This window comes from Lissotriton helveticus, chromosome 7, assembly GCF_964261635.1.
Source record: "Lissotriton helveticus chromosome 7, aLisHel1.1, whole genome shotgun sequence".
Taxonomy (NCBI): Eukaryota; Metazoa; Chordata; class Amphibia; order Caudata; family Salamandridae; genus Lissotriton; species Lissotriton helveticus.
Window position 1 is genome coordinate 419172907 of NC_136068.1, and position 27293 is coordinate 419200199.

Below are 27293 nucleotides of genomic sequence, written 5' to 3' on the forward strand. Positions count from 1 at the left end.
CCTAAAAATGTTAATATATGATCACCTGTTTGCTCTAAACACATTGTACTTCACATGCCACCTAATATACATTTGCATTCAGGAACTATGATTAGAATGGTAATTTGGAGCATTCAATCGAACTGGTATAAGCTATGAATGGTTATTATGTACACTACAGAGTCCGTCCATGAATGCAATTACATACAATTTTTAGGAAAAAGGATATATTGTCTGCAGGAACTCACTTTCTCCATTTCCTTTTCCAGGGTGTCCTGGGGTAATGGAGGGCCACGGTATTTCTCCAACTGAAAGAGTTCATGCTCCTTCAGCTCACGGTACTGAAGATGCTCGGTCTGCTGTTGCTCTAGCAATTGGATTCGTGCCTCGTATGTGCTGATAGATTCTGAAATAGGGAGAGATAAATGGAGAGATGTTAACTGACATATGCAAAAGCAAATTTCCTTTGGTAGGCTTTCATCCAATAACACCAATATGTTTTGCTGAGTTATTGCTAAAGCATTGAGGGAGATGATTAAATGTAGATCAATTACTATTACATAAACTTGAAAGAAGTTATTGATCGAGTACCGTGGGGTGTCTGATCCAAAACGTGGTGCTGATTGTGCTTTTTTCTGTAAAAGACATTAGTTAGTAATAGATTCCTTACCTTAGAATATCCCCAGGCGTCAAACTGGATCCGGAAAGCTTTGCTAGCAGTACCTCTGCGCTGCAGTAGGTGGCATCGTGCGGCTCCACGTCTGTCGCTGGCATCGTATGTGCGAGATGACGTCACGGAGACTACTTAGGCACCACCCATGCGCGCTGACGTCAGCTCTGCACATGACTTTCCACGCCAGAAACGCAGAGCCATGCCAAAAACTGACCACTGGTGCCAAGAAACTAGGGCCCTGAAAGGGATGTCCTTAACCCTAGAAATCAGTTCGCAGAACGGGGAGGATGGGTGGGGCGGTAAGGAATCTATCACTAACTAATGTCTCTTACATAGTACAGTACACAGTAGCAACTTGTGCATCTGAAAGAGACACGTTAGTGATAGATTCCGTACCTTAGAATAGATACCCCAGCAATACCATCCCCGGTGGTGGGCCTGCGAACAAGATTACACCAGAAAGTCACAGAGCACAGAACGACCAAAGAAGACGTCTCTCCGGACTTGACTGTCAAGGCAGTAATTCTTGGTAAACGTGTGCAGCGAGGCCCATGTAGCTGCCTGACAAATGTCCTGCAAGGGAACGCCACGTCCCAAGGCAGTAGTGGCTGCCGTTGCCCTGGTGGATTGGGCATGCAACCCCACAGGAGGCTCCTTCTTAGCCAAGAGTAACAGGCCTTGATGCAGAGAACGACCCACCGAGAGATGGTCCGTTTGTGCACGGCCCGACCTTTTTTGGCGCCCACGTAGCCAACAAAGAGTTGGTCATCCACCCGGAACTGTTGAGTGCGCTACAGATAGAACAAGAGCGCACGTTTTGTGTCCAGACGGTGGAGACTTTCTGCCTCTTTCGAAGGATGCGGAGGCAATAAGAATGTGGGCAAAGTGATAGTCTGCCCAATGTGAAAGGGCGTGACAACCTTTGGCAAGAAAGAAGGACGGGTCCTCAAAACCACCTTGTCCGGATGAACAGAAAGGAAAGGAGGTTTGGAAGAAAGGGCCTGGAGCTCACTCACTCTTCTGGCAGAGGTGAGAGCTACCAGGAAAGCCGTCATGACAGTAAGAAGACTCAAAGGACTGTTATGAAGGGGCTCGAAGGGAGCGCACATCAGAAACGTCAAGACAAGGTTTAAGTCCCATTGAGGCATAATGAACGGTACAGGAGGAAATGTGTGCGTAATGCCTTTCAGAAAACGGTTAACAACCGGGGACTTAAAAAGAGAAGGCTGATCAGGAAACCGAAGAAAGGCGGAGATGGCAGAAAGATAAACTTTGATAGTGCCCAAATCAGAGCCCTGCTGGGCCAAGGAAAGACGGAAAAGAAGAACGTTGGAAAGAGGGGCAGAAAGGGGATCCACAGACTTAGCTGTGCACCATGCCACAAACTTGTTCCACCTGCAGGTGTATACCGCTTTCGTGGAGGGAAGCCTGGCTGCCAGAATGACATCACAGACTTCGAGAGGAAGATCGAAAGCTGTCAACTGTTGCCGCTCAATCTCCACGCATGGAGGTGGAGGCTGGACAGGTTCGTGTGGAGATTGATCGCCATGTTGAGTAGCTCGGGATACCAGTATCTTCATGCCCAATCTGGAGCCACAAGAATGACTTGGGCCCGGTCGCGCCGAATCTTCTTCAGCACTCTGGGCAGAAGTGGTATAGGCGGCAAGGCGTACAATAGACCGCAACTCCACTTGTGACGAAAAGCTTCGCTGAGCGAGTGGCAATTCCAACGCGCAGAACTGATGACATTGAGCGTGCTCTTTGGTGGCGAATAGATCTAACCAAGGTTCTCCCCACTGCTGACAGAGACCTTGCACCACATCCAAGTTCAGACGCCATTCGTGATCCATCAAGCACCGGCGGCTGACTTTGTCCGCCCTGGCGGTCAGAGAACCTGCCAGGAGTTGAACCACCAAGGTAATGCCTTGATGTTCCAGCCATGTCCAGAGGCGCAGAGCTTCCTGACATAGGGTCCAGGACCCCACCCTCCCTGTTTGTTGCAATACCACATGGCGGTGGTGTTGTTCGTGACACCTGCACTACACTTCCCCGGACAGAGGGAAGGAATGCCTTCAGTACAAGATGGATCGCCCGAAGCTCCAAAAGATTGATCTGGAGCCGGGACTCAGCCGGAGGCCAGAGGCCTCTGATCTCCGCCTCTCCCAAGTGGCCTCGCCATCCCAGGAGGGACGCATCCGTCACCACTGTGTGCTCCGGTTGGGGAAGGGAGAGGGATCTGTTATTGACCCCAATCGCGACTTGTGAGCCACCATTGCAATTGTCGTGCAGTGCCCTCCGAGATTTGGACGTGATCGGACAGGTTGCCCTGATGCTGCGCCCACTGGAACTTCAGGTCCCACTGCAAAGCCCACATATGCCATCTGGCATGTTGCACTAGCAGGATGCAGGAGGCCATCAGGGCCAGGAGCCGGAGGGCCATCCTGACTGAAACGCGGGATAGAGGCTGAAAGATCGGAATCACAGCCTGAATACCCCAGACTCGCTGCTCGGGAGGATAAACCCGAAACTGCGTTGAATCCAGAACCGCTTCGATGAAGGAGAGCTTCTAAGAGGGACTCAGGTGCGACTTTGGCACGTCAATGGAGAACCCCAGCAAATGCAGGAGATCAGCCGTAGTCTGAAGGTGGTGGACGACTGCCTGGGGAGAGCCCGTCTTCAACAACCAGTCGTCGAGGTAGGGGAAGACTGACACCCCTGACCTGAGCAAGTGAGCTGCGACCACCGCGATCACTTTCGTGAACACCTGAGGGGTACTGGTAAGGCCGAAGGGAAGTGTGAGAAGTTGGCCTGGCATATGCTGTCCACTATTCTAGTGGGCACCTTGCACCAGTCCAAATGACCCTCATTGATGGTAGGTTTAAAGACAACCTGTATAGAAAGCTATCCTAGTGGTAGCTGTGGCGAGCAGCCTTCAGGCTAAGTCTTGAAGGAATGTAAAGCAGCTTGTTTTACCAGTCTATAATCTTGTGAATGACCAAATGAAAGGAGAACCACACCAGGTATATATATATAAAATATATGTATTTAATCTAAACACATCCCTCTAGTCTCTTTATGAGGATTGAGGCAAAAGTACACACAGTAAACTTATTTGGCACACAGCAAATTAGCACAATTAATGATTAGCGATAGGGGCGTCACAAGCCATATACTAAGAAAGTGGTATAAGTACCACGATAGACATAGAGACAAGGCCTAGGCCCTGTAGAACCGCTGGGGCAACCAGGAACCACCCAAGGAAGGGACGCAGAAGACCCACAGGAGACGCGTGCAGTGTCTAAATACAGCCGCAAATCACCATTGACTTCTATGGAGAAAGTTGCAATTAGAATTTTAAAGATTAGGGACACTTAAAAGTGGACTAGAAGCAAACCCCTTTAGAACTAGGCAGTTCTAGAGTTAATACCCACGGGAGCACCGGAGTACTTGAGTTACCTCACCCAGGGAAGCCGGGTGCATAGGGGTCTTTTTGTGTCGGGTTTCGTCATTTTCTATGGCGAGCTGCGGAAAAGTGCTGCAGGCGACCAAGTGTCTGGATGGATCCAAGGGTGGATCGGAGATCTGAAGAACCTGAAAGCAGAGGAGACAGAGTCTGGGTCACTTGCCAGTGACCAGAAAGGCAATGAGAAGATGCCAAACAATGTTGGGTGATTTCAGGTGCAGAAGGTAAAGCTTGACTCTTCAGCCACGAGGACCAGGAGGCGTCGACGACAACCAGGGGCTGGATTCGAGCTGTCCCACGAAGGATGTCGAGTGCTGCGGCGTCGGATCCGGATGGGACCCATCAAGCCTTGACAACAGCAACCAACGCAGAAAGCAAAGATTGGCTCCGGAGCAGACCAGCAAGGTCTGAGGTACTCACCCTTTGGAGGGGAGTCAGGACACGTCTGGAGCAACCAGGGAATCCCAAGAAACAAAAGGATTTACTTTTGTGGGGACCCACCAGTCAACGGACCAGGGATCGCGAAGGGGCCTCGAGCAAAAATGCTAGAAACAGGCCCACAGAACACTTGTGGAGTGTAGGCCCACAATCTTCGGTGCAGATGGTGCTAGGGGCTTGGACTACGAGTAGCCCAATGCTCAACTTTGGGGAAGTCGGGAATTCGATGCACTAGCAAATGTGTACGGTGTCCAGGGGTTCGGGTTCCACGTCACTCGTGAGGGCTGCGGGTCTCAGCTTTGCTGGGATCTTGTATCGGCTTCGGAGAAGTCTGCAAGTCTGGGTCCTGTGTCGCAAATCCATCTGGAGCCTTGGAAATGCAGACCAGCAAGATGCTTCTTTGGTGCCTGTTTGAGCAGAGGAGTCACTCCTTGACCCCAAGGGAGATTCTTCGGTCTTCTAGTCGAAATAGAATGTCGAAGTTCCAGGAGATATGTTGCAGAGTTTCGTCCAGGTACAATCCAAAGTCCTAAGGACCGGGTTCCTATACTTAAACTAAGTTTAGGGGTTGGACTTACTCTAGGGTCCCACCGATGGGAGGACCCAGGGAGGGGGTGGTTACACCCCTTTCCCTTTGTCCAGTTTCGCGCCAGAGCAGGGGCTGAGTGCCCCTTGCAACCGGTTTGAACTGTGGTATGCACAGGGACACCAAGTGTGCCCCCAGCACTGTCTGAAAAGCATTCTATGAATGCACCCACCCAGCCCCAATACACTAAAGCCTGTCTGGGAGGTGATTACACCTCCCTGTGACAGGAAACCTATTGTCCAGGCCTCCCCTGCTGGAGTTTCGTCCAGCAGCAGGAGGTCAGACTCATGTCTGTCGCTGCAGCATCCATTTTGTGATGCTGGGGCTCTTTTAAACTATTACCGGTCAGGTAAGTGTGCACATGTCTTCTCCCTTTAGAAGGGTGGAATTCTAGCCCCGCCGCCCGGACTGGCGGGGGGGGGGGGGTAGGATTCTAAAGTATTTGACACCAAACACGACATGTTTCCATGCAGCCACTCCAAAGTAAGCATTTACCGCTAGGTTATAATGCACTTAAGAGTATATGGTCTGGCTGCAGTTTGAACAATTCCGGTGCTCGCGGGAGATGCAGTCTTTAGAAGTGAAGGCAGGCAGGTCCTCCGGGTTTCTTGAGGTTGCTGGCTGCAGGACACACCGGGATTTCGCAGGAGCAGGTTCGAGGGGGAGACAGGCCGGTAGGGCTGGGGTCAAGTCAGTGGGCATCGTCCTCTTGTTAGCTCTGCACGGCACTTCAGTCCTTATCTTCTTTCTTGTTTCTTGTCTGGATCTGAGGAAGCATGGTTCAGGGTGCCCCTTAAATACTAGATTTAGGGGCTTTACAGGTAGGTAGAAGGCAGGGACCAATGGGTCCCTTCCCTGGGGTGGGTAGACCCCCTATTCTGCAACTCTCCAGTGGGAGGGGGCAGGAGTCTGTCCCTGGTTGGCTGGGTCCCACCATCCGCAAGATGGCAGGGACTCAAGGTTATGCTTCACCTCGCCTCCCCCACCTGAGGGGTGCAGTTGCCAGAAGTGGGCACACCTCTCTTCCTCACTTGTTTTTCCCACCCGGCTCTACCGCCCAAAGTGGGGGTAGTACCAGTGGGGACCAGTTGCTGAAAGCAGAAAATGGTCTGGAGAGACTCACAAAGGCGGCCTTTGAAGCTTCTCCTTCGTGAACCCTGCCCGGATGTGCATTGTTTCAGGCCCCGAGAGCAGCAAGCGCTCGACCCAGGGGTCCTGAAACATGTCTTTTGGTGGCAGCCTAAGAAGCCACTCAGTCAGGTCACGAGGAGTTGGTTGAGTTTCAGGGGGCATCTCTAAGATGTCCTCTGTTGTGCATTTTACATTAACTCCCACACTGGCATCAGTGTGGGTTTAATGTGCTGAGAAGTTTGATACCAAACTTGGCCAGAGATGCCAATTGGGTTTAGGCTTCAATGCAGTTTTAGGGAAGGAACACAGGCCCTGGGTACCTGATTAGCAGGAGCCCAGGACACACTCAGTCAAAGAGCATCAGCAATTCAGCAAAAAGTAGGGTAGCCATTATGGTGTTGTGGAGTTTGTGATACACTCCCAGCACCATATACTCTTAATGGCAGAACTGCACTTACAGTGCCCAGGAATGGACTTGGGCACTGTAGGGGTACAGGGCTCATGTACCTCTACCCTCACCACTGGCATAGGGCACCCAGCTAGAGGAAAGACTGATGTATGCCAGGGCAGTGGTTTGTGGACATGGCACATGTATGCCATGTTAAATCTTCATGTTGTTCTGCACCAAGACACGCAGCCTGCAAAGGCAGTGTGTGAGTGTCAGGGTACAGGACCTCTAAGGGTGACACAATAAGTGCTGCAGCCCTTAGAGGCCTTCTCTGGTCACAGATTCCTGGGTACCCGTGGTACCATTTACCAGGGGCTGACATGTGGCCACACTCAGTCAAAGAACATCAGCAATTCAGCAAAAAGTAGGGGTATATCATGCAAGAAAGAGGGCACTTTCTCACACTTGCCACTCTCATTGTAAACAGGCATCACTTCAAACCTAGGATTAAAGAGTTCCAAAGACTCATTACCATTTGTAGGTTTAATTTGACTTTATTACTATTGCACCAATGGAGATTCATGCTGCAGGAGGCCTGCAGAAAAATGAAAGAGGAAGTGCAGCAATGCCCTCTCTTCACATTCCTGAGTGGAAGGAGAGCAGACATGACGGCTCTGTCCTTCAAAATCTTTTGTACATCCAGTCTAATCCCTGAAGTATTCTTTAAGCTAAATGCTTAAACATTAAGCATGGAAGGGTACACACATCAAAATAATCTACTCAAACTTAAAGCCCATATGAAATTGTAGAAATCACCCTTTCAAACGTTGTCACACATCTTATGTCCTGATAAAACACTGCAGTTGCTGGGTCTTCCCCAGCATGAAGCAGACTCACCTACATGACTACTATTCAAACAAGATTAATTGCATGCATTATAGCCTTAAGAGTGAATCTGATGAACAAGAGAAGGATGAATCAAGTGCCAAAATGCTTACCCTAAATCAGGTGGCCATAATGAATTTGAACAAATCAGACAACTATTCAATTTGAAGCCCCATTTGAGTGTTTGCAACTAAAGCAAGCATTGACAAAGCCAATAAATCTCACCTATGCAAGAGTAATTGGTTTTGCCAATGTGTTTTACCCATGTTGTACACCAGCATGGCTGTTCAGCATGATTAAAAGTTAGTGTGGTGGAGGAGAGTGGTGTGCAGTGTTCGAGTGGAGTGTCACAGAGTGGAGTGTAGGGTTGGGGAGTGGCAAAGAGTGGACATAAGTGTCATGTCATGGAATATTGAGTAGAGTAAAATGTGGTATAGATGTTTAGAGTGAACCAGGGTGGTGTAGGATGGAGTAGAGTGGTTTGGTGTAGAGCGTTGCAAAATGGAGTGGCAGAGTGTTGTAGAGTGATGTAGATGGCGTAGTGCAGTAGAGTGGGGAAGAGTGGCATGGAGGAAGTACAGTGTCGTAGAGTGGAGTACAGTGTTGTGGAGTGAAGTGGCACTGAGTTGAGTAGGGTGTTGTAGAGTAGAGTGGCATAGATTGGCATTACATAGTGTGGAGTGTGGTACAGTAGATAGTCATAGAGTGGAGGGTCGTAGAGTGAAGGGTTGTAGAGTGTCATGGAGTGTCATGCAGAAGAGTGAAGTAGAGAAGGGCGACGGAGAGTGAAGTGGCATAGTGTTGTGGAGTGGAATGTTGTAGAGTGGAGAGGCGTAGACTGGGGGAACGTAGAGAGGGGTGGCATAGAGAAGAGTAGAGTAGAATATTGTAGAGTGGAGGGGTGTAGATTGGAGTACAGTGTCGCAGAGTAGGGTGGCGTGAAATAGGATGTCGTAAATTGGAGTAGCGCGGAGTGGTGTTGCATAGAGTTAAGTAAAGTATTGTAGAGTGATGGGGTGCAGAGTGTTGTAGAGTGGCGTAGAGCAGAGGAGCAAAAAGCAGAGGGGTGTAGAGCGGAGTAAAAGGGCGCAGGGTAGGGAAGTAAAGTGTTGTTCTATAGAGTGGAGTAAAGAGTCGTAGAGTAGAGCAAAATGTCACATTGGAGTAGAGTGGCATACAGTGGAATGGGGTAGAGTGGCACAGAGTTTCACAGTGGAGCGGAGTGGAGTTGTAGTGTAGAGAGGCTTTGAGTGTAGTAGGGAGGCCTAAAATTAAGTGGCGTGGAGTGGGTTAGAGTGACAGAGTGTTGTAGAGTGGGGTGATGTAGAGTAAAAGGATGTAGAGTGGAGTGTCAGAGTGGCATAACGTAGAGTGGAATAAAGTGTCGTAGAGTGGTGTAAAGTGTCGTAGAGTGGAGTAAAGTGTCAGAGTGAAGTGGTGCAGGGGGAGTGCCTTGGACTGGAGCAAGGTAGAATGGAGTGGAGTGGCATAGCGTGGAGTGTAGTAGAGTAGAGTAAAGTGGGGTGGAGTGTAGCAGAGTGGAATAGCATAGAGTGGCACAGTGTGGTGTAGAGTGCTGTGGAGTGTCGAAGAGTGGCATAGATGGAGTGTTGTAGAGTGGAGTGTCAAAGTGGAGTGGTATAAAGTGTGGTATCGTAGCTTGGAGTAAAGTGGCGTGGAGTGGCACAGAGTGTTGCAAAGTGTAGTGTCATAAAGTGAAGTGGCGTAGAGTATTGTAGATTGGAGTGGCTTAGAGAGTTTACTGGCCTAGCTTGAAGTGGCATATAGTGTCAAAGTGGTGTGTCATGGAGTGGCAAAGAGTGTTGTTTTGAGGAGTAGAGTGAAGAGGAGTAGAGTGAAGTGGCGTAGAGTGGAACAGTGTGCCGTAGAGTGTAGTTGTATAGAGTGGAGTGGCGTAGAGAGAAGTGGTGTAGCCTGGAATAGAGTAGAGTGGTGCAGAGTGGTGTAAAGAGGAGGGGGTAGAGTGGCATATAGTGCAGTAGAGCGTCAAACAATAGAGTGTTGTACAGTGGAGTGGCGTTGAGTGGAGCATGAATGGTGTGGTAGTGCACTGTCATTACAGACAACACATTTTCAGTTGAAATTAGCCTGACATTTGCAGAGACATATAGTTTTACTGATAAACCTATACCACGCGCAAACAATGTGTGGAAATGGCATCACCTAGGGTATTGATCTTTTTTTATTATTGATTTTGTAAAGGTACAGAGCGTTCAAGCGACATGACATACACATCCAATTAAAATAGACTCAAAGGTCATCACAAGTCCCCATCTTCTCTTAAACAGTCTAAGGAACAACACAAAAAAACAGTATACTGTAACCCTGGTATTAACCGAATACTTACGGTCCCCTATATTATATAGCATTAACAATCTATGTCTTGCTTCATGGTAATCATGCCTTTTAATTAGGCAATACATTTGCAAGTCTCACACATTTATTGTTACCTTGCCATTTGATTGACCTTCGGTTACCTTGAACTCCATGGGAATGCGTCTAAAGGTGGCCCACCTAGTCCAAATTTTGGAATGCTTCTGTGGGCAGCCTCGGGCAATGAAAACTGGAAGTTCCAAGTCCCTTATGTAGTCCATGCCCACTTTGTAAAGCAATACTCGTGGTGTATTTTCTGCTTTCCATTGCCGAGCAATGTCTCGTTTTGCTAATGTGAAGCCTAAGAAGAGGAGATGTCTTTTATATTGGTTTTCATCTATGCCATCCATGCAGTGTAAGAGTAGGTTTTGGAGATCTTGGTAGTTCCCATGCCAATACCTATGCTAGATATGCCAGCGCCCTCCCCCCCCCCCGGAAACGTTCTAGAACGGGGCATGTCTAGATCGTATGTATGAAGGTGCCATCCTCCGTGTGACATCGGAGGCAATGTGGTGATGCAATCAGTCCTGCTTTGCAGAGTCTGAGTCTGGTATAGTATACCCCATGCAAATATGTGAACTAGATAGGACGCAACTGGGTGGAGATTGCCGCCTCACGTGGTGGTATTGATTTATTTGCATCATATTAAAATATTTGTTTACAGGACACTTCAAAATTACATCAAAAGTGCTTTGTTTGTGCTTTCCTAATTCTTATATATTATGAAATATTTGCACAGTTAATTTAGAGATTTTAACTCGGTTGTGTGCTATACAAAAGCCTTTTATTCCACACCGCCAGATTGTCAGATAAATCCTCTTGCTTTTTAGTCAGAGAAAGATAAGTAAACACCAAGCTCCATCGAAGACAGGGCATGAAATCTAATCTCAGTCCTTGAATGCACAGCAAATGTGACCAGATAAGAACAAAATTTGAAGGCCTGTTAAATGAAAGAGAGCACTCATGGAAAAAAAACAGTAAACAGGCTATGTTACATGGGAGGGACAAAGACAAAGTGGACAGTTTAAAACAAAGCCAGCATACAGAAAGCAAGCAAATGTGAGTTACAAACCACAAAGCCAATGGTAAGCAATGGGCGGAGGGCATTCTTAGGTCAGTTTTCAGAATGTCCCAAGAAACCTTTAGAAACTAGACAGAAACTCTCTGGAAGGCTTCAACTTAAAAGGAACTCCTCTTACCTATTAAAAATAAACACATGCATTTGGATTCAAACAAGAGGATGTTTTAATCATGAGATCCTTGAATTATAGAGAAACTGGCTTTAGGGGAGTGCACCACCACACAGAGCCCATGTGGAAGGAAAATGCTACTTACCAGTATGCATCTGTTCTTGGCATGTAGAGCTGCAGAGTTACACACTATGCATAGATGGCCACCTAGTGTTGGGCCCGGATGTTTGCTTTGCAGTTTGTTTTGTTGTAGAAAAGTCTTAGGAAGTCACAGGATAGGTGACTCCTACTTTGGATGATACTGCGCATAGGCATCGGCTCCATCCCCAGATTGTTTTTCGCCATTAGGAAGTGATGGAGCTGAGGAGGATCTCGAGGCTGAGGCAAGATGGCCGCGCCTGGGTCGTAGAGGGCAGTCACACCTAAATCCCTCTCCTGACTAAGACATAGATGGAGCTTTGATTCAGCATGCTGTGTTCCCCCAGAGGCCCGAAAAGACGAGGGAAACCTAGCAGAGGAGCAGATAGGTGGCTAAACGGACGGTGTGCACACAGCGACATCTTAGCAGACATCGCTACTTTAAAATAGAGTTTGATTAACCTGATTCAGGTCATCACCAGCTTCAAGACAGCCTTTGTGATGTCCCTACGCTCGCAGAGACAGGAAAAGGAAAAGGCCTCACCCCCCCCCCCTCCCCAGTACAGCAAAAGGCCTGACAGAGAAAATGAGCAGAAAAGACACTACGGCTCAGGAACAGAATCAGAGACTCACTGGCACGACTAGGAAGCCGGTAGTCCCAATAGTCCCAGCGACGAAGTCCCAGCAGAAGAAGATGGAAAAAAAGACGGAGCTGCGCGCCAACGCTATCGACACGGCTGAAGAAGTGCTCTGTGCCCCAGTACAACGACCCCAAAGAAACGTCAAGGAAGGAGCGGTACCTAAAGATACAATTCTGAGACAGCCTACCCTCACAGAAGCCTTTAACATCAGGCCGGCAGATTCCCCTTCAGATGCGGCGTCAGCACAGCCGATGCACCCTGCTCGATCGGACGTCAGTACAGGCAGCGGAGGAGCCGTCCTTGAGGAGGCTAACTGCGTGGTTGCCAAGCAACGCGCGGATCAGACTGCAGGAACGGGGAAGGAACCCATCAAAGCAGCGTGCAGTGAGAGGAGACAGGAGGTGAGCGCGGAGATCGGCACAGAAGGAGAAGTGAGGAGAAGGGTTAATTCAGACATGATGGATGCCTTACTACAAGTGGAGGCAGGCCTGAACACTCCATTCCCTCCTGCAAGAAAGTGGGGAAGCGAGGTGAGCTTGGCAGCACAGAGCCTAAACGCAGAGGGCCAAGGACAGGGGAGACCAGACACCTTATCGCATTAGAGATAACTCTGTTCCGGCAACTGCTGGTGCCTCTGACTGAGGTAGCGCTCTGCAAAACCAACTCCAGCAAGTACCAAGCGACAGACAGGCAACTAGAGCCAAACTTGGGGGGGGGGGGGGGGTTAAAAAAAATTCGGGGGGGGGGGCTAATTCTACCAGCGATAGGCCAGGTGGCTCTAAGAAGGGGTGAAACCATTACAATAGCCTCATTAACACATAAATGGTCTTTGAAAGACCTGTGAAGTACTCTGTGCGGCTGCAATCAGACAGTCGCCAGCCCGCGAAACTGTCTCTGCCCGGGCTGACACAGGCGACGGGGGGGGGGTGGAGGGGGGCCTGAAGCCCGGTGAGCCCAATGGGTGTTGCGCACCTGCCAAGAGAGGTTAGGAATATCGCTGCTGCGTGTGCACTTAAGTCATGTACGTGGCGGGCCTTGATGCTGGTGCAGCTAGCTAAAATGGCTGCCTTTGAATGAGCTCTCCCTTTTAATAGCAGGCTTTAGAAGGAATGATGCAGTGGGTCACGGGGGAAAACCCATCAGGTATACTACTTGCTCACTGCCAATAATACTAATAACTGGTCATTCAGTATTGCTGGTTCCTACTGCGGTGATACCGTGCTACTGCCTTGCAACTCAATGCACACCGAGTAGTTTACCTCACAAAAGTAGTTAACTGCCTGCACCCTGGACTGAGCTCATCCGAGGTTGCCTATGCCTCTGCTGCGAAGTAATTGTGGTGCTCGTTAGCAGAGCAGGTAGGAGTAGTGAACACGTTTTGTCTTTGGTAACCTTCTGTGTGTAGTTTACTGGGCCCTTCTCGTTAGCAAAATTCACCTACGTTCAGAGGATCCGCTGGGGCTAATAAACGCATTTCATGCAGCTACTCATACGGAAAACTGAAGGGTGTGATACACAGGTGGCGGTCACGGGCATCGGTTTCTTTGTAGGCTCCCGCCGTTCAAACAGCTAGGGCAATTCAATCTTTTTTTTTTTTTTATGTAGCATATGTAGCGCGAACTAGACGAGAAGATATCGGGTATCCGAGCGCTTTACATGAGCACCAAATTCGTTACCGATGAACACATTCAGTTTTGTTAGGCACGGGGTGTTTGCCCAGAATCACAAGATGTTGATCGCAGTTGCAGTGACTCGAGCCCGGTTTTCCAGCTTTGAGGTCGACCCTCTATCTGTTAGGCTACATGCTCTCGGTTCCGTGCAGGCAAGTTTGACTGCTGAAGACATAATGGCCCAGCACTCACTATATGCGTTACTACAAGAGAGTGTTTCCCGTCCCAGTCACTGTTAAAAGATGTTGTCAGTTTCCGGAGTTTTAATAATAAATTTAGACCGATGCGTAATGTTTTCACGGAAATAGCTCTTTTGGGTATTACAAAGTTATGCTAATGTAAACAAGCACCGTTTACTGACCAGCACTGCCTCACCCCCACAACCTCCATCTCCGAGGACTCCCAACGAAATGACGGCACAAACGCAAAAAAAAACACAAAAAAAAACGGGGCGGAAACAGGATACTGAATCCCGCCCCTTCGGGACTCCCTGACCTGCCTCATGGTTGCCAAGGCGATATTTCAAGAAATATTGTCATGATACCGTAAGGCAGGTCATGGAGTCCTCGAGAGGCGGTATCCAGAGCAGACAAATCTGCAAAACAGGAGCTTTTTCCAATGGCAGGCCTCTGTTTCCAGAGGCCTGCCAATGGAAAAAAGGGGCGTGGCTTCATGCCGTATTGAAAACCCCTCCTGACAATATCTCTTTGCCTGCTACAGCGCATGCGCTGCTAGCAGGCTTCAACCTAAAAATCAACAAAGGGTTCACAGGCACTCTGCAGATAAAGCGAGGGACCAGGCAGGGTTGCCCTTCCTCACCGCTGCTTTTTGCCCTGTACTTGGACCCTCTGATTCGGAGGTTGGAACGCAACGTCAATATCCCACCAGTCAGTATGCACGGTATGGACTATAAATCATTCGCTTATGCAGACGATGTGGCTATTATCACTCCAGTCCCAAGCAAGGCCATCGAGGAAATTGAATTGGAGGCGACGACGTTTGGGGTAATTTCAGGATACACAATAAACAAAGGGAAAACACAAATAGTTAAAAATAGATTTACAGGGTATCAGGAAGATAGGGTGGTCCCAGCTGCAGTATACTTAGGGATCAGGGTAACATCAGATCTGAATAGCCTAGTAGAAATAAATATGGAGCCGTTATTAACCAAAGTTAAGAAGGACCTTGAAAGGATACACAGTTTGCATCTAACTCTTGTGGGGCGCATTAATGTCATCAAAATGCTTATATTGCCGAAATTCTTGTATATATTTAGAGCGATCCCATTGGTTTTTTTTTAGCATGCCTGGTTTAACAAAATAGAAAAGATACTGAATAGATTTATCTGGGCACAAGGGAAAAAGAGGAGGGCGTATCGCCACATTACCCTACCAAAATCCTGCCACTGTTAAAAAAGTCTACAGCAGATCCTCTAATAGTGTCTAACTATAGACCCATCTCACTCCTGCCTGCTATTGCTAAGGTCATTGAAAACCATGTGAACTCTGTTACCACCGAATTTATGGAGTCAAACAACTGTCCCCATGCGAGCCAATCAGGATTCCGAGCTGGCTTTAGCACCGAATCAGCTGTCCTCGAAATATCGGAATCCATTAAAATGACCCTTGACTCAGGCAGGAGAGCGGCTCTGATTCTGCTTGATCTATCTGCAGCTTTCGACACCGTGCCCCATGTGAGACTCCTACAGAGACTGAGAGAATGCGGGGTGGGGGGCACGGTATCAGCTTCAGTGCAACTCCGCTAAATCCAAAGTTATTCTTTTAGGAGTTTCGGACCAGGATGTCTGGAGACAGTGGTGGCCACCTGATATTTCCACCCCGCAGACTTCGGTGGGAGTAGCCAAAAACTTAGGGGTCAAACTGGACAACGCATTGAACATGAAGACCCAAGTTCGATCTGTGGTCGGCACCTGCTACGGAACCCTGAAAATGGTCCGGAGATTTCTTCCCCTTTTATCTCTCTCCCATAGAAGGACCGTGGTCCAGGCCCTTATCACCTCCAGGCTTGACTACGCTAATGCCCTCTATTTGGGTCTACCAGAATGCCTCCTCAGGAAACTCCAGGTCGTGCAGAATACGGCCGCAAGAGCCATCCTTATGCTGGGACCCAGAGTCCATATCTCACCCCACCTAAAGAAGCTGCACTGGCTTCCCATTCGACACAGAATCAAGTTTAAAGCCCTATCCATCGCCTTTAAGGCCCTTCATGGTTTTGGGGCCACCTATATTAGGAAAAGAGTGAGCTACTACATAATTGGTAGAGCCCTCAGATCATCTCACCAACATCGGCTGAGTGTGCCTAAATTCAACCGTGCCCGCTTGGGTGGGCGCTCCTTCCAAGTCCAGGTCGCTCACCTCTGGAATGAACTTCCTATAACAATCGCCTAATATTCTGCACTTCAGGAAACTACTGAAGACATGGTTGTTTCAGCAGTGATTCGGGCTCTACTCCGTACTCGTGCTTCCCCCTAACCGCTCTGTTCGCTAGCGCCGGGACACTCATCTGAGTAGCTGTGCGCTCTATAAATATGTTAAAATAAAACAAGAGAAAGAGGTGGAGGGGGGGGGGGGCTCCAGATCTCAGGCTATATTATTGAGCGGCGGCATTACAATACTTTCAGGGACTAATAGGGGGTGAAAGAGAAGAGGATGAGCAGGTCTACATGTAAAAACATTTATATCACATTTTTGGGAAGAGAAGCAGAGAACTGTTTTGTGAATACTATTGATTTTAGTTACTTTAAACATACTAGGTTTAAGACTCTACAAGCAGCGTACAAAATCTGGACGGCATTCTCTAAAAGAGTAGGGCTTGGCAGATTTAATAGGTACACCCGCATGACAACAAATGTCTCTCTACCTGGGGAAATATTTAGAGATCCAGTTATGTTAGATTGGAAGAACAGCGGCATACGGAACGTTGGGGACCTGCTGGGTCCAGGGGGGTATGCTCCAGTTCCAGGAATTACAAACTGAGTTTAATTTAAACAGTAGGAGTTTTTTTTAAGTATTTGCAGGTGAGAAGCTTCTTTGCTGGTAAACAGGGGGGACCTTTGGGATTTGCCCATAATCCAATACTAGATAGCATAGAGAGTAGTGGAAATTGCTCAATTAGACAGTTATACGCGGAATTGAATGCACTTAAAACAGACGACAGGGACAAATATGCTGCTAAATGGGTAGAGAAATTAGGCTCCTCCCTTGAGGGATTTCAGGACTCTCTGGACATGGGACGCACTATACTCTGCTCCGCCACCCTGCAGGCACAACATTATAAAACTCTACTCCCTGTACTATACTCCAGCCAGAATAGCACATTGGGGGGGGCACGACAGGGACAACTTGTCCACGATGCGACTCAAAGGATGCATATATTATACACATCTTCGCTAGGTGTCCACAATTATACACTCTTCTCAGGGCAATCGAAAAAATAATGGATACAGTGCTGAGGGTTAAGACTATCATGTCGCCAGAATTAATAATCCTAGGGGTGGCGGGAGAAACAGAAGGCCAAGCTATAGAATTCCTCGTTATCGCCACAGCAGTGTATCGCATATGTATAGCACAGGTGTGGCTAGATAAGACTCCCCCAACTTTTCAAACTGGGATTGCCAGGTTGCTGGCTACTTATAATCTGGAGAAGGCAATTTATGCCAAGAAAGGACGCAGGGCCAGAATACTGGGGAGCAATATCTGGAGTCCCATCGCACAGTGGAAAAGAGGGATATCTAATAATACGCCCTGTCAATAAGTATGGTTGTACTGGTTAATTTAAAACATGAGGGTTTAGTTGTTTTTTCTTTCTTCTCTAGCATATGATTTTGTCTCTTCTGCCTAAAGTTTAGGGTACTATTGGTAGTAGAAATACAAAGAAAACGTAAAATGTGACTAAAACATTGTGCCATTTTGTTTTTCTTTTTTTCTTTGTAACAATATATTGTATTAAGTTAGGAAATGTGCTTTGAATATAGTGTGCTGTACCTGGTATTAAACTATATAAAACTATATACAACATTTTTTAAATAAAAAAAAGGAAGTGATGGAGCTGTACAAGAGGTAGTGAATGTCCATGTGATTTGTATCTAATTAAGATAATACTGGAACAGATAAAGGTAGCCGGGGAGGCGGGTGGGCGTGTGCAACTCTGCAGCTCTACATGTCAAGAACAGATGCATACTGATAAGTAGCATTTTCCGTTCGAGGCATATGAGCTGCAGATTACACATTATGCATAGATTGTATAGCAGTACCCACACCGAGCGGAGACCACCAGTATCTGTTGCAGTTGTTTGAAACAGTTTTTAGTACAGCCTGGCCCACAGTGGCTTGTTGTTTAGTGTGCACATCTACACAGTAATGCTTTGTGAATGTGTGCGGTGTAAGCCATGTAGCTGCTCTGCATATGTCATCTAGGGGAATGTTTCCCAAGAATGCCATTGAAGCCAATATCCTTCTTGTTGAATGGGCTTTTGGAGGAATTGTTAACGTACGTTTGGCTTTCTTTTAACATATTTGTATGCATTTGACAATCCATCTGGCGATCCCTGATTTTGATATGGGGTTGCCTTTATGTGGCGGTGAAAAAGACACAAAAAGTTGTTTTATTTTACGAAAAGTTAGTGTCCTTTCGATGTAGTACAGTAATGCCCTTTTGTAATCTAAGGTGTGTAGAGCTCTCTCTGCGACTGTTTGAGGCTGCGAGAAAAATACGGGCAGCTCAACTGATTGATTTATATGGAATGGTGAAATGACTTTAGGAAGGAATTTAGGATTAGTACAAGAACCACTTTGTTATGATGCATCTGCAAAAAAGGTTCTTGAATAGTAAATGCTTGTTGTTCACTAACCCTTCTGAGAGAAGTAATTGCTACTAGGAAAGCTACTTTCAAGGTTAGGAATTGCAATTCACATTTATGTAATGGTTCAAAGGGAGGACCCATTAATCTTGTAAGAACAATGTTCAAGATCCACACTGGTGCCAGTGGCGTTCTGGGAGGAATTATTCTTTGGAGTCCTTCCATGAAAGCTTTTATAGCTGGTATTCTAAAAAGAGATAGATGTTGTCTATTTTGTAAGTATGCTGCAATGGCAGCAAGGTGTAGTCTGATAGACATATAGGCTAAATTACACTTTTGAAGGTGTAATAGATATCCTATGATGTGTTGAATAGACACGTCTAAGAGATTTATCTGGTTGTTTTGGCAGTATATGACAAAGCATTTCCACTTAGCAGCATAACATGCTCTAGTAGTGGGATGTCTAGCTTCTTTAATAATGTTCATGCATTCTGGAGGAAGGTTGAGGTAACCAAGCTCTATGACCTCAGGGGCCAGATCGCTAGGTTGAGCTGGGCTGGGTCCGGGTGTCTGATTTCTCCATGGTTCTGTGTTAATAGGCGTGGAGATAGGTTTAATTTCTGGTGTGGTACTACAGACATCTGCAACAGCGTGGTGTACCACGGTTGTCTGGCCCAAGTTGGAGCGACTAGAATGAGCGTCAGGGAATGTTGTTGTAGTTTGCGTACCACTAACAGAAGTAGTAGGAGAGGAGGAAAAGCGTACGCAAATACTTTTGACCAGTTCATTCATAACGCATTGCCTTTGGACAATGGGTGTGGGTATCTGGCGGCAAAGCTTGGGCATTTTGCGTTTTCGTGGGTGGCAAAGAGGTCTATCTGAGGTTGTCCCCACATTTGAAAGAACGGATGAAGAACTTGCGGATGAAGTTTCCACTCGTAGATCTGCTGTGTTTGTCGACTAAGCAGATCTGCCATAGTGTTTTGTACTCCTGGGACGTGTTGGGCTAACAGGAAGATCTTTAGCGGTGTAGCCCATCTCCATATCTGCAGTGCTAGCTGAGAGAGCTGCAGACAGTGTGTTCCCCCTTGTTTGTTTATGTAATACATCGCTGTCATATTGTCTATGCGGACTAGGACAGCTTTGCCTGACACTTGCATTTGAAATGCTTTTAGGGCTAGAAACACAGCTAGCAACTCCAACTAATTGATGTGGAGTAACTTCTGGTGCGGTGTCCACCTGCCTTGCATGGTGTGATGCAGTATGTGAGCTCCCCAGCCGGAGAGTGATGCATCCGCTGTCATGACTATTTGCGGAACTGACTCTAGAAATGGTCGCCCTTTGGAAAGGTTTTTGGTGTTCCACCATTGCAGAGAACGAGGAGTCCGACCGTCTACCAACACTAGGTCTGTTAGTTGACCGTGAGCCTGGTTCCATTGGCGTGCTAGGCACTCTTGAAGTGGACGCATTTGCAGTCTTGCGTGAGGTACTACAAATATGCAAGATGCCATCATTCCTATGAGCTGCATGAACACTTGAGCTGGTAGCGAGTGTTGCCGTTTGAATTTTGTTAGGAGAGTTTGTACACTTGTTATCCTGGATGGAGAGGGATAAACTAGTGTTAGTTGGGTGTTTATTGTAGCGCCGAGATACTGTTGTATGTGCGAGGGGTGCAGATGCGATTTGGTGTGATTTACTGTGAATCCCAAGTCGTGAAGCAGTTGAATAGTAGCGCGAGTGCGTTGTACACACTGGCTGTATGAGCTGGCTTTTATGAGCCAGTCGTCTAGATATGGGAAGGCATGAATATGTTGTCTTCTTAAGTGTGCTGCTACTACTGCTAGGCATTTGGTAAACACCCTTGGCGCTGTTGTGACTCCGAATGGGAGCACTTTGAACTGGTAGTGCTGCCCGTCTAGCACAAATCTGAGATATTTTCTGTGCGCTGTGTGGATGGGAATATGGAAGTAGGCGTTCTTGAGATCTAGGGTGACCAGGAAGTCGTTTAGTACCAGAAGTGGAAGGACTTGTTGGAGTGTGACCATGTGAAAATGGTCCGACTGTATGTAAATGTTTAGAGGCCTGAGGTCTAGGATGGGTCTTAAAGAGCCGTCCTTCTTTGGTATTAGGAAATATAGTGAGTATACTCCTTTGTTTTTCTGATGCTCTGGAACCATTTCTATTGCATTTTCCTGTCTGAGTAGTGTTAAATGTTCTTGTCACATTGGACGTTGCTTGGGTGGTATGTTTGGGGGGGGTGGATGTTAGTTCTAGACAGTAACCTGACTGAATTATTTTGAGCACCCACCTGTCTGATGTGATGTTTTACCAGGCTGGCAGGTATTGTTGAAGTCTTCCCCCGACAGGAGTGGAATGGGACGGGGAAGGGAGTCATTGGGCAGGGGTAGAGGCAGAGCGGGAGTTGTTATTTTTACCTCTGCCTTTCTTATGGTTACCCCTGTAACCACCCCTTTGATAGCCCTTGCTGTAAGTGGACTGTGTAGGGGCTTTATACGAGGTAGAAGCTGTGTCCGAAGAGTATCCCCTGGTGGCACCTCGATAGGATGAGCGACGAAATGAACGTCTGGGAGCCTGCGACTGCAGGGCTCCCATAGATTTGGCGGTATCTGTATCCTTTTTCATTTTTTCAAGTGATACATCTACGTTAGGTCCGAATAGTTGGCCCTCATCAAAGGGTTGATTAAGAATGGCAGTTTGTACTTCAGGTTTGAACCCTGATATGCTTAGCCAGGCGTGTCTACGTAATAGGACGCTGGTGTAAACTGCCCTAGAGGCAGTATCTGCTGCATCCAGTGCACACCGAATAGGAGGTATTTGTGATGTTTATTCCCTCTTGGATAAGTTCATTTGCTCTATCTTTGTACTTATCAGGGAGGTGCCTCATTAATGATTCTAATTCGTCATAATGTGCCCTGTCGTATCTGGCTAATAATGCCTGTGTGTTGGCGATACGCCACATGTTTGCTGCTTGAGACGCTGTTCTTTTCCCTGATGCGTCAAGTAGCTTAGACTCTTTATCTGGTGGTGGAGCTTCACCTGATGTTTGTGAGTTTGCTCTCTTGCGTGCATTGGATACTACAAGTGAGTCTAGTGGTACAGGACCTTTAATATATGCCGGGTCTGAGGGAGCAGCTTTATATTTTTTCTCCATGCGAGGGTTAATGACTAAGCATGGTGTGGAAAAGTAAATTTTGCTATGTTCTGTGTGCCTACGTGTTCCCCATGTTATGTCATATGTGCATGATCGATATGCATGTATCCCCCTCTGATCGATTAAAAACGCAATTACAGTTGTGTCCATCTCTAGTATGCCAGTTTCCAGTTTGTGAATACAACGAATATTAGGCCTATGTAAAGTTACGTTGCCACGTTTCACAGTGTGCACGTTAATTCATTGAAAAATCCCCGTTTCTAGGCCTCAAAAGGGCCCGGACTCAGATTCAGCTCCTGTTTCCTGAACCCTCTCCGAGGAGCGATACAGCTCCCACCTGTATCCCTGACCCTTAGCTTACTTTCATGCCTCGCAGTGCCCGGCTCGGCCTGGCTCTGCCTCCTAGTCTGCCAAGAGTATGTTATGATTCTAGTTATCAGTCCAGCCCTCCTTCTCTGCATTCCTAAGCTACTGAATTGCATGATTAGTTCCGTCATGGTCTAGCCTTTATGTCTCCATGTAAGAGAAATACTGTATTAATATTCATTGAATATTCCTCGCACACACACTACATATAGGATTATGCATGCACCAGTCTTAGTGTCTGTTAGCCTTTACCCCGATAACTTTTGGATTCTATCAACATGTTCCCTAAACACGAGATACTAGATAGGCTTTAGGTACATGTCGCTCTGACACTCCAGACTTTCGTCTCCTCTTCTAGCACAGAAGTCATAGCCCCCCAGTTCTCCCTAGTAACACGTCATTGTCAGTTTGCGCGCACCACTAGGTTAGAGGTCCCAGCTGCTCAGGTAGCCCCCTCCATGTTTCCGTCCCTTTTATGACATATTCTGTTACGTTTGCATCACATGTCTATGTATACGCCCTGTACACGCCTTCTTGTTACCTCATTCTGCCCTTATCTTTCGCGACTGCTACAAACTCCGCCAACTGCTACGCCTACTGTATTGAATACAATGTATTTGTTTAACTATAAATATTGTGCACTGTTATTAAAAGTTTGCTAGCCATTCCCAGATCCTGCCCCGGCAGCTGCCGGGCCCTGCCATCCCATTCCCATGCAGGCTGTCCTGTTCCAGTCCTTTTATGCTTGATTAAAGCCTGTATACTCTAGCTACCTCGTATCTTGACTCTTATTTATTGAGCTAACCGTTTATCGATTATAGTCAAAAATAGATCAGGTAATTAATTATTTATTTACCACATAATGGCGCCCGAATAGGGACTTGCCCTTTCCCCACGCGCCGGAGAAGCCACGCAAGCCCCCTGATCCTCTGCAGCCGTGACGGAACCATACCGTGCACGTGCAGATATTTCTGCTTCAAGTATCCCTCAGGCCCACGGAGGAGACGGAGGTTGCGGTCCAGCGTCCAGACGAGGCGGTGGAGGAACGCGGCGAGTCCCGACCAGAGCCCAAGCCGAGAGTCCGAGGTCCGAGGTATCCGGAGGCCCACCTGTAACTGAAGTCCGAAGTTCGTCCGTCCGTCGTCGTAGCAGTCCAGTCCAGTCCGAGGCCTTCCGTTCTTGCTGCCCGGTGAGTACCGTTGCTGGGGTAGTATCTAGACAGGGTCAATTAATTTGTCTCTGGTCCGTGGGTTTGGGTACACAGATCCAACACGAAGTGTCCACCTAGGTGGATGCGGGTCCTGACGTGTCTCTTTATGAGACCGGTAAGTTTCGTACTGTTTTAGCAGTGCATCTAGTCATTCTAGTAAGTTCTGTTTCTCGAGAAATTCATGTATTCTGTTTTCAGTATTCCAGGTAGTATTCTGTCCGAACTGTTATTTTAAATGTTATTTCATGTGTTTTCAATGTCGTGGTATGAATGACCTGTTTTCAAGTTATTATTGTGTTCATTGTGTATTGTATTGTGTCCAGACTCCAGCCTAGTCATGCCTCTGTTCTCAAGATTACGTCAGTTAAAAACTAGAAAAGGTCTGCTCGAGGAAGCAGTTCCTGTCCCGCCTAGGGACAGTCCAGGTCATTTTATGTATCAAAAGCATGGCATAAGTGCCATATTATATCTAGATTTATGGGTGGAATACACCAAGGAATTAGAGGAAAAGTATAGATGGCCCGTATCAGGTACGTGGGATGCCGAGTGCATCATGCGAGTAGAAGAAGCATTATGGAAAAAGAAATCTAGACAGTCCCAGAAAGATGCCATCGAGTTATGGCGCAAAGAATCTCATAAAAGGACAGAAAAAGAAATCAGAAAGTCAGAATTAAGTAGAGAATCCTCAGAAAGAGCCCAAGAAAGGGAATTAATCGAAATAGGTGAACGAGTTAAAGCCGAACAGTCAGACAGACAGAGAAATGCCCTCATTAAGGGTATGTATCCTCTTCTTGCCGAGGGCTTGCCGAAAGCAACCCCGGAAGCACCATGTAATTTTCCGCCGCCATTAGTTCCGATTAAGCTACGTCACAAACCGACCGCAGCTGATATTTTTCTCTCGTCCTATTTGGACGACACAGTCCCAGAATATGCGAATCCTGTTCCGCCAGCTCCTGTAAATAATGTAGTTCCTGTTCTTCCAGCCACCGGGGCACCTGTTACAGCACCTGTTACGGTACCCCCGGTCCAGCCCATAGTACAAGTTCCCGCTACCTCGGTCACTCTGCCAGCACGAAGAGTATCAGTCGACGATTCCAGTTTAGGGGCCGCGGGAGGAGGTCCTCCTGGTACCCCGCCGCCACACAAACGTACAACATTAGTCGAGTTACATGAACGTGCGTTACAGCGTACGCCCAAATATCAGTCCGTTGCAGATATCAGACGAGCTCTTACCGAATGCCGTTATGATCCAGTCCCAGGCGATGATAATATGGTTATATATTCATTGCGCGTAAGACGGGTGACCGAGTATTTGGACACCCTACCGAATATGAAAGAAGATCTAGACAGAATATATCGTTTCATCCGTACAGGAGACGATCCAGAAAGTATTAGCGAAATCATGTCTCTAAGGAAAGCTGAGACCCAGCTCATGTTATTAAAGTTTCTAATCAATTGTTTAATAAGGGAACAAGATTATCCGACTAAAGATCCGACCGAAATGAAAGTCCTGACAAGGTGGAGTGATAATATAGCCGAGGGTAGACACAAGACACTCAGTAGTATAGAGAGTATGTACAAGAAAATACATAAGGAAATAATAAGGTTACACGAGAAACGCAAAGAAGCACAAGTAAGCGAGAAAGAAAACGACTCTTCTACTGAAGAGGTAGACGACGAGAATCCCGCCAGAATAGCGTATGTAGGTAAATCTAGATTTCCAGACCGACATTTACGCCTAGAACACAAGAAAGTCTTTCATCTTCCAGCACCAGAACAAGGTTCTCTGGAACAAGTATTTCAAGCTACCGATCACATTCTGAAATCACGAATCGGTTATAGTGAACTTAGTACCATGCATGAACAAGAACTAGCCCGATCAGCAATCCGATGGATTACTGATTCTACCACTTTTCCAGACGAAATAGTGGCACAAATGTTTCTGAAACTGCCCCCAGCCGAGCAGTGACTGGTGGGTATGTATATGATCCAGCACCTCATTACACTGTATGAGGGTCAGCATTCTGATCCAGGTCCGTTACATGATGTTCTGAACGAGTTACTCCAGTATAAATGGAAAGGTTTAGGTACCGATTTAATTAGTGTCATTCTAGAACAGCGCCACAAATATAGAACGTTTCTGAACCCGCATTTTGTTCACGTCTCACCCCCAGAAAGTAAACCATTTTACATAGATAGACAGCATCCGTTACGAGAAGTACATCCAGTTAGGACACCGGATGGTGAAATGCAACGAGTATTTGTTTACACCCCTATCACAAAGATGGAACTCTTAGAGATGAAGAAATTAATTCCCTGTCACGACAAAGATCCAGCAGGGTTCCATCGAGAATTAAAAGACATGCTTCGTATGGGAGAATACACGTATCCAGATATTATTAAAATATTAAAGGTCCTGTTGCCCGCAGGGGTATATGAAAAACTCAAGGAAAAAGAATGGGAGGTGGGAGAGAAAAAGATTGATTGGACAGCTCTGGAAGCTGAAGATAAAATACGAGTACCAGGTACCGGTCTTGGGGACAAATGTAAAGAATTACCAGAGTTATTGATTCAGGTTTTGCCAAGATTATTAGCCACGAAAAAGGAAGATTGGGATGCAATCTCAGCATGTAAACAGAAACAGGATGAAGACACTAGTGATTTTTATTCTAGATTCGAAAAATGTTTCATTATCAACAGTGGTCTGAAGACAGGTAGCGAGTCATACCCTCATCTTTTTGTTACTAAACTAGTCGAGAATTCAAGCCCACAAGTTAAAAATCGAGTTTTGAAAGTCGAAAGTACTTGGCAAGCTAGTACCCCGTCACAGATGTTACAGATGCTCCAGTACCACCAGAACAGAATCAGGGAAGAGCAAGAACACGAAAGGAGACGTATGAAAGACACGAAAATGAAAGTACTAGTTGCACAATCTGTTCCACAAGACAGTCAGAAGAGGGGTCCGAATCAAGCCAGTCATCCTGCAGCTCCCGTTAAAGGGACATGCAATTATTGTAAACAGCCAGGTCATTTTATAAACGAGTGTGCAGTTCTAAAACACAACATAGCCACTGGTAAAACTAAAGAAAGACCACGTCCGTCTAGACAAGAACAAGTTTCACAGACTTCTCAGCCACCACAGAATGCACAACAGACAGTTCCAGCACCGCAGCCTATTGCTGCAACACAGCATGTTACACAGCAGATGTACCAGTATGCCCAGACAGAGTATCCAGAGTATCAACCGTATTCATGAAACAGCCTAGAGAGGGAGGTAGGCTTGCCTCTCATCGAGATACCTGTAGATCAAGAGGGTCCCTATGTACATAGTCAAGTATTAGGGAAAGACAGAAAGTTTCTGATTGATACAGGGGCAAGTAGGACTACTATCAGTCATGACGAGGTTCCAGGGGCTCCGCTCTCAGGCTCTAGAAATGTTTCCCTTGGTTTTTCAGGAAAGCCTATTGTAAACGAGATATCAAAGCCAGTTACTCTAGAAGTTGGTCCATTGTCCCGAACTACTGATTTGTTACTTACGAAGTCATGTCCAGAAAATTTGTTAGGCATTAAGACATTGAAAGAATTAGGTGCAGTTATTTGCTGTTCCCCGGAGGGAATACGTATGTTTTTAAGGGATTTTAAAGGTCACTATGTATTACGAGATTTTGATCCAAGATTGTCCAATGTACCGCAGCATTTATGGGCGCAAGGTCCAACTGATGTAGGTTTTATGCAAATCACACCCCATCGTGTGACTCTCAAGCAAGGTATAGTCTTGCCACGAATCAGACAGTACAGATTGCCACCTGAGGCTGTAGCAGCCTTATCCAAAATTATTGACGAGCTCATTGCTCAGGGAGTGGTTGTAGAAACTGACTCCAATGTATGTAATTCTCCTATCATTCCAGTCATGAAACGTACTGATCCAAATGCACCTCCAGTATATCGATTAGTGATTGACCTTCGAGAACTTAATAAATGTATCATACCCCAGTATCCAGTAGTCCCAGATATTTCTTCCTTATTGACAGCTATTGATTCTGAAGCTACATTTTTCACCATAATCGACCTCAAGAACGCATTTTTCAGTGTTCCCATTCATCCAGACAGCCAGTACCTTTTCGGTTTTTGTTTAAATGGAAGGAGCTAT

The 27293-nt window shown here is 46.8% G+C and overlaps 1 protein-coding gene across 4 annotated transcripts in view; it reads right to left on the reverse strand.

Annotated features, from left to right (window-relative positions):
* The window catches only part of RABEP2 (rabaptin, RAB GTPase binding effector protein 2), a 418606-nt gene that overhangs the window by 295388 nt on the left and 95925 nt on the right, over positions 1-27293 (reverse strand). For all 4 annotated transcript variants that reach the window (XM_078652313.1, XM_078652310.1, XM_078652312.1 and 1 more), the window contains one exon: positions 228-385. In XM_078652313.1, the coding sequence (XP_078508439.1) occupies positions 228-385 (158 nt within the window). The remainder of the gene's footprint in view (positions 1-227; positions 386-27293) is intronic.